The sequence below is a fragment of the Carassius carassius genome, chromosome 2 (assembly GCF_963082965.1).
Source record: "Carassius carassius chromosome 2, fCarCar2.1, whole genome shotgun sequence".
Lineage (NCBI taxonomy): Eukaryota > Metazoa > Chordata > Actinopteri > Cypriniformes > Cyprinidae > Carassius > Carassius carassius.
In genome coordinates, this window is record NC_081756.1 from 32,150,276 (window position 1) to 32,160,501 (window position 10,226).

Consider the following 10,226-nt stretch of genomic DNA (forward strand, 5'->3'; position numbering starts at 1 on the left):
CAGTATATAACTGTCTTAAATAATAAAAAACATAAAAATATACTATACTATATATATATATATATATATATATATATATATATATATATATATATATATATATATATAATATGTTATTATAATATATCATAGTGTAATATATTTTATTATCATATATATATAAATATAATTTTTTTTATATAAATAATTTAAAGTATAAAACAAACATAAAAATTACAAATTAAAAGTATATAATGTAATTATGCAATTATAATTATATATGATAATGTTTTGGTGTAAGACAATGAGTGAAAATGTCTGTGTCTGAAACAACAACAACAAATGTCTTTTACTCTGCAGGCTGAAATGTTCTGAGCCTGAGCTGCCCTCCTCCACTGGGGTCACCAGTTTCATTCTCAGACTCAGCTTCCCATCTTGCTCCACTGCGGCTGGCTCTTCGCCCTCTCTGCTCTCCTCTACCGAAATCTCACTGGCCCCCATTGTCGTCTCCCTGGTAACGTCGGCCTCTGATGGCTCTGAGAACGAGGTCATCTCTGCAAAAAATCCAAAAGGCATGAAGAATAAGAAACATGGTTCAGCACAACAAGGACAGGAAGGTTAAGAGGGAGGGGTGTGCAGTTTCATCTCAGCATACCGATTTAAATACAAATATGTTATGCAACAATAAGAAAGGGAGACCCACCAATAGGAGTGCTGTGCCTCGGTGCCTGTTTCAGCTGACTAATCTGTGGAGGAGTTGCACTCACTGCTGGGCGGATCAGCTCGCCCTCTTTGGGCAATGTAAAGTGAAACGGAAGCTCTGGGCAGGGAAGAAAAAAACTAAAACTGACTATTTGGATTTACTGAAGACAGGTTACATAATCAGCAGGGATAACAGATCACTTTTGTGAGGCTTAAGCCTACCTCCAGAGCTGTCACTCAAACTTTTGTTGGCCGCATTGTCTGATGTTTTTTTGTGCTGTCCTGTATCACTAGGCTGTGTGCTCTGGGACTTAGTTCTCTCAAGCTGTAAAGGTGAAACCTCAGTTGATCCCATCGGCTGAGACCCTGAGATCTTTGCCGTGGCTTCACGTTTGTCCTGCACAGAGCCCTTCACAGGTTGTGAGGAGCTTATGAAAGGATGTGACCTCTCATCCTTCACTTTCTCCTGAGAGACCTTCTGGCTCTCTTCTAGCACCATGACACTGAAGCTCTCCTCTTTGCTGGAGGAGTGGTCAGCTCTGCTGGGTTCACACTGGGATGTTTCCTTCTCCTCCTCCTCCTCCTCCTCCTTCTCCATGGGTTCTGGAGAAAGCAGCTGGCTCTCAGACAAACCCAGCTTGATCCCAGTGTCATCCCCTGTCCCCTCTCTCTGGATCTCACCTTCATCAATCCTCTCCTCCTCTTCAGCATTTCTAACGCTGTCTGTAACAACACTGTGGCTTTGTGTCATGGGCTGACTGAGTCTCTGGCTTTGAATAACATGTTCTTTTTCCTTCTCTGTGTTCTTTTGGGACGATGCAGTCAAGACTGACTGAGACAGAGACTGTTGGGGGACAGGAACAGGGGTTACAGGTCTGTCAGTTGATGGCGAGGCATTTGAACACTCAGCGACTGTGGCTTTACTTGTTTGTGGTGCATTAGGGGGGTCTGAAACACAGTCCGCAGCGACAGAAAGCTGGGACGTAGTTGCACTTAGAGAAGCGCTTATATTCTGGTTCCCTATAACAACCTGTGAGATCTTTTGGGAGGGTTCACAGTCCTCTGCTTTTCCGGTTAAAGCACTTGTAATATTTGAGTCAGGTGTCCTGGAAAGACTTTGTGAATTTGATGTTTTAACAGGCTCAGGGTCCATTCTATTCTTGTCTGCATTTTGGGAATGGTTTTTAGTGCTTGAGTTACTCTTGTCCGCACCAACAGTTCTTTCCTCTTCCATGATCTGTGTGGCTTGGCTATCTTCCTCCACAACGAACAACTGTGTCTTCTGAGCAAAGCTGTTGTTTTCACTGCTGAGCTCCAGCTGAAAGCACTCAGCCACCCCAGAGGGCTGTGAATGGCTGCTTGAAGACTTTTTTAGCTTATCCGCTGGGCCGGTCTGATTGGGCGATGCTGATGGGTTGTTTTGCTGAGGCAACTTCTTTGAGCTCTCAGTACCTTGACTATTGTTCCCATGTTCAAGACTTGGAGTGGAAATAAACACGTCCTACATTGAGAAAACATGGCAAGTAAATTATAAAGAAAAGAATAAAAGATGTTTAACTGAAATGCTGTGGACTGTAACACAAAGTTAAGGTGTGGTCACATTAGCAAAATATATGCAAAATAGGTCCATCGTCTTTTGTCAGTAGTGTAGCACTATATAAAGCACAGCTCACACAGAAGTCACTTTCAAACTGCACAGCTTTCTGTTGTTTAACATTGCAAATCTGTGTGTCCAACCTGAACCCGATGCACAATCCATGTGATTGCATGGTAAAATCATTCACCCTCACAGAAAATCCCCATTTGTATGGATTCCTATTGAAATCTGGATTTCAGATTTCCCACAAAATTCGCCAAACAATTGTGAATTGTGACCACACCTGTACCCTTAATAACTGATGCATACATGTGAGAATTCAGGCTGGCTGGGGACAGATAGGCTTTTATCCAGAACAAATCCAGAGGAATTCTGGGACACTGGAGTGGAGGCTGTGGGTTGGGGTTTGGGGCAGGGGTCCATGTTCATTGGCTCTTCCTCTCTCCCTGGTGGCTGGTCCTCAGCGGGGGCTGATGTGTCCATTGGGGATTCAGCAGCTTCATTATAATCTAAATGGAATAATTCAGGAATGTGTTAAAAAAAAAAATCACATAAACTTTATCTGTATGTAAAACACACTTACTCTGCTCTTTTTCTGTGGGTGAATTTTGGACAATGTAAGGTGTTTGGCTTAAATTGTCCTGAGTGGCAGCCACAAAGTCAACAGACTGCCTAAAAAAAATGAAGGAAAAGGCATACAGTCAGTTATTGAATGCCACGATTAACCTTTTCAGTGTACATAGAGAAACAGATTAGATCAAAATGAGATTCTAATTTTTGTCATCAAAGTCATTAAAACTCTTAAAGGGACAGTTCACCCAATAATCAAAATTATGTTTTTAATAACTCACCCTCATGTCGTTCCGAGCCAGTAAGACCTCCATTTATCTTTGGAACACAGTTTAAGATATTTTATATTTAGTCCGAGAGCTCTCAGTCCCTCCATTGAAGCTGTGTGTACGGTATACTGTCCATGTCCAGAAAGGTAAGAAAAACATCATCAAAGTAGTCCATGTGACATCAGAGGGTCAGTTAGAATTTTTTGAAGCATCGAAAATACATTTTGGTCCAAAAATAGCAAAAACTACGACTTTATTCAGCATTGTCTTCTCTTCCGTGTCTGTTGTGAGAGAGTTCAAAACAAAGCAGTTTGTCATATCCGGTTCGTGAACGAATCATTCGATGTAACCGGATCTTTTTGAACCAGTTCACCAAATCGAACTGAATCGTTTTAAACGGTTCGCGTCTCCAATACGCATTAATCCACAAATGACTTAAGCTGTTAACTTTTTTAATGTGGCTGACACTCCCTCTGAGTTCAAACAAAGCAATATCCCGGAGTAATTCATTTACTCAAACAGTACACTGACTGAACTGCTGTGAAGAGAGAACTGAAGATGAACACCGAGCTGAGCCAGATAATGAACAAAAGACTGACTTGTTCACGAGTCAAGAACCGGTTGCATCAGTTTTCTGATCACCAGTACTTCTTTCGGACAGTTCGATTCAATAAACCGGTTGAAGAAAACGATTCACCGGTTCTTTTGCGCTCGACCCAATGGCGTCATTGGTGATGATTGCCCTTGATTCAAGCCTTCGGTTTACCCGCGCTCATAACATTAGCACAGAATCAGTTCAGAATCAATCACCAAAAGAATCAGTTCAGTTCAGACGCTCTGTGTGTCAGTCTGCTTCACACTGAATCACACATGCGCAGTATCATTAGCTCCTCGGTTCTCGAATCAGACACGTCTGACAGAAACGGTTCTTGACTCGTGAACGAGTCAGTCTATTGTTCGTTATCTGGCTCGGCTCGGTGTTCATCTTCAGTTCTCTCTTCAGTCAGTGTACTGTTTGAGTAAATGAATTACTCGGGATATTGGTTTGTTTGAACTCAGAGGGAGTGTCAGCCACATTAAAAAAGTTAACAGCTTAAGTCATTTGTGGATTAATGCTTATAGTAGACGCGAAACGTTAAAAACGATTCAGATTTGGTGAACTGGTTCGAGAAGATCCAGTTACAGCAAATGATTCGTTCGCGAACCGGATATCCAGACTGCTTTGTTTTGAACTCTCTCTCACAACAGACACAGAAGAGAAGACAATGCTGAATAAAGTCGTAGTTTTTGCTATTTTTGGACCAAAATGTATTTTCGATGTTTCAAAAAATTCTAACTGACCCTCTGATGTCACATGGACTACTTTGATGATGTTTTTCTTACCTTTCTGGACATGGACAGTAGACCGCACACCGAGCTTCAATGGAGGGACTGAGAGCTCTCGGACTAAGTCTAAAATATCTTAAACTGTGATCAAAGATAAATGGAGGTCTTACTGGTTTGGAACGACATGAGGGTGAGTTATTAATAACATAATTATGATTATTGGGTGAACTAACCCTTTAACAGTGAGTAAATGATCACAATATTAAAATAATGGGTGAATTATTACTAAGCAGATGATTATATAGCATTTATATTTATATATTTATATTTATATATGTTAGATATCGGAAGATCCTCAGTTAATATTCTTTGCCTTTTCTGCAATCTATAAAATAAGACACTTAATTTTACCCTCCAACTTAAAAAAAAAGTATCAATAAACCATGCTAGAATAGCCACTCACTGTGAAAGACTCTCCTGTACAAGTGTGCCCTGTCCAGACAGATGAAGCAAGCGAAGACTGTGTGCAGGTGTGGATGCTGGCTGTTGCTCTTTCTCTGAAACACTGCTGTCTGCTTTTGTGCCTGTTATAGTGAACATGACAATTTGATAACTACAAGAAACTAAACCAAAAACACAATTAGGCAATAACAGAAAATAAGTGGAATAATTTGGGTCTACACACCATTTCTCTCGTTTTCAAACATGTCATCCTGTGAGGAAACAAGCACATCATCTTCATCTTCTTGACTGTCAGTTAATTGAGAGTGCAGTATAGTCTGAATACTGAGCTTCCTGCCATACTCATCCTGAGGCTTCGAAGGGCAGCTTGAACTGACCTCTGACCTACAACATCATTAAGAAAAGTAGAACTGTCAATTATGACAAATGTTATTCCTTAAAATGTCATGCTTCATTACCAAAACAAAAACAAATTTCAAGCCTGTGATGTAGAATTGCACAATAGATATGTTGAAACTTTCACAATTAGCTTCTTGAGTTTTCAATTCAAAATGTGCAAACACTACTGCTTTTGAAAAGAGATTCTTGCCCTGTAGAATTTCCATCTTGATTGGATGGTGTTCTTTCTGAACTCTTCAATCCACCTGACAAGAGAAAATGAACAGAAACCCATTAAAAAACTAAAGGGCAGCAGGTCAATAGTGTGCAGTAAAGTTTAAACCTACACTGACTGTCTGTTTGATTTGCAGGAGCTCCATCTGGCTTATCTTCCTCAAAGACCCCCTGGCTCTCTGACAGCTCCAAGAGACCGAACTGAGACGTCTCATCTAAGATCAGATGAACACAAACATTCAATTATACTGCCAAGCTTTTTTTTTAGTAAAGCAGCATCACATGAAATGAATGGCCAGGGTGACACGACTTGATATTGCTTCAGTGTTGTTATATTTGACTAAATCTAACTGAAATGAATCTGAAATGAACTAGAAATATAGGAATTTAAGAAAAATTTTAATACATTTAAGTTGAAGTACTAAAATGACTAAATAAGTAAAATAAAAAATAAATTAATGCTAAATAGAAATATAAAAACAAATAAAAATAGCAAAAAAGCAAAAAACTAAAACTACCAAAAAAAAAAAGGAAAATGAAAGTGAAAATGGAAAACATAAACATAAATGATCATTAAAAATACTAATACTATAATAGCACACAGATAATTCTAAAAACAGTGACATTTATCTTACCATGTGTGGTGGAGTTAGCCTCAGACTCCATGTACTCTGTAACACTTCTGCATAAACACAGTTACAGACAAAAATAAAAGTTTTTTAGTAAAATGAAATATTCCTCTCTGTGTGGAAATTGTGTAAGACGTCAAGGCAGTTCAATACCAGCTTCATATTTACTACCTTTTTGAGATGGGATAAGAGTGAACTTCAAAAACTTGACTATGCTCTGTAGCTGCTGAACCCAGGTTGGACTGCAAATTGTCTGAAACGAATCAAAAACCCCTTTTCAAGAAACATATGATAAATGAAATCTTGTGTCCATAGGTTAATTTACTTACCTGAACAGGCTGTACTGTCACTCTTATCAATCTGACTGTCTTTTTGTAAACAACGACTTTTAGTAGGCGAAGAAATTATCTCCTGCAAAGACATGATGACTCAGTATTAATGTTTAGAGTCTTTACAGAAAGCAGACACACACTAGCTGCTATGGCTTGTGATGTCTCACCAGCACAGGGCTTTGTGATGTGGGCTGCAGGTTAGAGAGGCGGCGGGCGAGAAGGGCACAGTAGCTGGAGTCAGGATCGTCCTCCAGGGCCACGCTGTCAGGCTGCGAGTCCTCTACTATGAGGCAAGGGTTTTCTGTCTGAGGAAAACTGGAATCAAGATCACTCTCGCCAGGATCCATAAGGATGGGACAGGGTTAGCAGCAGTCTACACACACAGAGATCAAACAGGAGGGTTAAAACACAGAGAAAACGGATTAAAAACCAACTGATGGATCTAAGTGCATGATTTCACAATGAACAATTTTATGTGTTTTGGCAGGGGTTTTGTTTTGATTTATTTCTATGTTTATGCATTGTCCATCACCTTGTGAACAAGATAAAAACACTATATAAACATGATATTATTATTAGTTACTCAGTCAAAGGCTGGTCATGTGTTTCTTTTAGACTTTCTGAAATTATTTAAAGTATTAAAATCATTTAGTCAAGTCACCTTACTTATATAGAGCTTTATACAGTACAGATTGTTTCAAAGTAGCTTTACAGTGGTACACAATAATGATTCAATGATGCAAACAGAATTAAATTACTTTTACTGGAACAACATAAAAGACAGAAAAATCATAATCCTCTGTGTCAGATTATTCACTATTTTAGTGCTTTCCTGGCTAACGTTTTTATTCATGAGCCAATGTCATATTTTATTTCAAATACTGCTGTTTTTTTTTTTTTTTGGCATGGTCATGTGATGTGAAAAGAAAAACAGATATTTTGAGGCTGTATGCTTTATCTCATGAGTGTACGGCATTTTGGATATTACGTCCATATATCCGTGCGCATTAATGCGTTTTTTACTTTGATAATTTAAACGAAACAAGCTTTCCACGATGTTGTAGAAAGCTGTAACGTTAATCTTTAATCGCGAGAATTCCTGCTGCAAATGACGGGTAAAATCAATGCAAACAATCCCCAAAGTAACATCTATGCAACCAAAGAACACCACGAAATGCACAAAAGATTTGCTAAAACTCAAACAGCCAAACACGGGGATTATTTACACGCCGCATTTTCCCACGAAAAGCCTTTCCACAGCTCTGTCCAGCTAAATTAGTCTGCAGCTTCATACTACTCCTGTCCCGGAGAGAGTGCGCGACTGCGCGTGCAAGGACGCAGGTAACGTTAGCTAGCATTGCACCTACAGCCTGAGACGAAAGCAGCCCTCTCTGTAAAACACAGCAGGAAATAAATAGCTATCTTACTTGCTGGATTGCTGTTAGGTGTTAATCCATCTCAACGAACGTGTGACATTTTACCGTGCACGTACAGAACATCTGTATACTTTCACAGCCTAACTTTAGCTAAATATTTACTTCACGGCAAAAAAAAAAAAAAACCCGGTAGGAATACTCGCCGTTGATTGGACACGAAAGCTCTTGGCTCAACTGAACTGCTAGGAAACCTGCTGTGATTGGCCGAGAGAGAAGCGTAAGGCGGGGTTTTGTACTTAGCTTTTGGATTGGAATTGCGCAGATGTTTAAGGAAGCAGTAGAAGCAGTGGATTTGTTCGCGTAGTTACTATTACCCAGCAGCAAAAACCTTTAAATTAAGAAGAAATAACACTTAATTATAACATTAAGAGTATCAGGGTTTCTTCACTTAAGGGCTTTGTTGCAACTTGCTCCAGCGATTTACATCGCACAAAGTTTATCAAAACACGCCAGAGCCCAGGAAGACAAAAACATATAAACATTTGACTCACAAGAGCTAAATGACTAACTATCTTTGATTAAAATTCGCTAGCTGAAATCTCTTGAGAATATTTTTTTTTTCACAAATTATTCCAATGAATATTGTTAGATCTGACCCACTTTGAGATTTAAGATGATCATCTATCATTATTAGTGTTATTATTACAACACTGCCAATAATGATAATTTGTATATCAATAAATTGAACAAACACAGGGTAAAATGATATAGAAGCTGGTTCTTTAGTTCTCTGTAGTTGTTGTTTTTTAATAAGCCTACAAAATCATTACAATCATATTTTGAAGGATAAAACCATTTGTGACTCTCGTACATAATTGTTTAAAAACTAACTTCCATATAATTTATAATTCATAATTTAATTCAGAAATTATAAGAAGCACCTTGTATAAGCCTTGTATGTCAAATTAAAATGTAAAAATGTCAACCCCGACATTATTTGCATTCTGGCGTATCTTAAAATGTATTCATTTAGGTTGTGATGTTTTGACTCTTCCAGAAATGTCCTTATCAAACAACAAACGGCATCAGTTTTATGGACTGACCCATAAACCTGCTTCAGTTCTGTGTTTGACCATCATCTTGTGTTGTGTTGCATCATGATTTAATTGGTTTAGCGGCTGCAAACATATATGAGATGACATAACGTCGATACCAACGATTGATGGCTGCTTACTCCAGCCTTTTTTGGCATTTCCGAAAGAATATTTGTACGTCTGTCGTCTCGAACTCGAAGCCATCAGGTAATGCAACGATGCGTCAGACGAGGAACCATTGTTACATTGGACTATTAACAGACTGTTAAATCACTTCGTCCATCGGTCACAAAGCATCGCGCTGGAAGCACAGAATGCAAGTCACAACGATGGCGACATCTTACAAAAATGAGCCCATTACCTGAGAAACGGATCCTGTGCCGAACCGCAGGCTTGTCTCTTTCTGGAAGAAAGCAGGAAGAAAGGAAATGTTGTGCGTGTCGGTGATCTCTATGAAGATGATGGGGTGTGAGTGGGATTCTTGAGTGTCACTTGACGGTGCCTTTGCATCTTTGGATATGCGCGCGCATGGTAATTAATAGAAGCTAACATATTTCAAAACACAAAGGAATACAAAGAGACAAATGATAGTGCCCCCCCCCCCCCCCCAACTCATTTATTCATGCATACGTGTCTGTTATATTTCAGGTTAACAAAACATTAAAATACTAACTTTGCTATTACATTTTATGGATAAAAGGGATTAAAAACAAATAAATTACACATCATGGTCAGATTAGCCTGTGAATAGCATGCAGAAAAAAATGTAATGGAGTAAGGGTCATTATATAGTCATAGCAAACATTTATAGGTATGTCTGTGAAAGCATTAGTACCATTAATTAGGAGCTGGGGATGAAGAAGTCTTTAAACCTTGTCACTCTGCATACATCTTTAAATAAAGAAGAAGGAGAGTGATCAGAAGTGGCCATAATGAGACATATGGCAGTGTAGATCATAGGTGGAAGCTGAAATATAGCGTTCAACGTACAAATAAATAATTAAACAAATAAAACAATACAAATTTGATAAATACAAACACACACACACACAGAGAGAGAGAGAGAGACACAACCAAACAAGCAACCAAGACAGGAAGTCCTTCAAGCAATATACTTTAAAGTGAAATCAAATCCTGAAGGAGCTGCAGAGTTCAATGTCTTAGAAGTTAAGGTAAGCAACAGTAAATGATGATAAGATCACTATATAACCCACCATTATATGAGTGTGCTAAGGAAAAAATACATTATTCAAATTAACTTATGAGAACATATGACAT

General features: G+C 38.8%; 1 protein-coding gene across 7 annotated transcripts in view; it reads right to left on the bottom strand.

Annotated features, from left to right (window-relative positions):
- The window catches only part of LOC132108432 (TP53-binding protein 1-like), a 21,796-nt gene extending 12,337 nt beyond the window's left edge, over positions 1 to 9,459 (bottom strand). For 3 of the 7 annotated variants that reach the window (XM_059515177.1, XM_059515154.1, XM_059515140.1), the window contains exons 1-14: positions 9,310 to 9,458; positions 6,646 to 6,851; positions 6,476 to 6,557; positions 6,318 to 6,399; positions 6,153 to 6,199; positions 5,631 to 5,732; positions 5,495 to 5,549; positions 5,129 to 5,289; positions 4,907 to 5,027; positions 2,862 to 2,950; positions 2,588 to 2,787; positions 904 to 2,182; positions 683 to 799; positions 333 to 515 (exon numbers count right to left, since the gene is read on the bottom strand). In XM_059515177.1, coding sequence (XP_059371160.1) covers positions 333 to 515; positions 683 to 799; positions 904 to 2,182; positions 2,588 to 2,787; positions 2,862 to 2,950; positions 4,907 to 5,027; positions 5,129 to 5,289; positions 5,495 to 5,549; positions 5,631 to 5,732; positions 6,153 to 6,199; positions 6,318 to 6,399; positions 6,476 to 6,557; positions 6,646 to 6,825 — 2,698 coding nt within the window. In that variant the 5' untranslated portion in view covers positions 6,826 to 6,851; positions 9,310 to 9,458. Of the gene's footprint in view, positions 1 to 332; positions 516 to 682; positions 800 to 903; positions 2,183 to 2,587; positions 2,788 to 2,861; positions 2,951 to 4,906; positions 5,028 to 5,128; positions 5,290 to 5,494; positions 5,550 to 5,630; positions 5,733 to 6,152; positions 6,200 to 6,317; positions 6,400 to 6,475; positions 6,558 to 6,645; positions 6,852 to 7,905; positions 8,042 to 9,309 lie in introns of those variants that run through there. The other 4 variants (XM_059515174.1, XM_059515160.1, XM_059515168.1 and 1 more) reach the window with 4 other exon arrangements.
- Between the last annotated feature and the right edge of the window lie 767 nt (positions 9,460 to 10,226).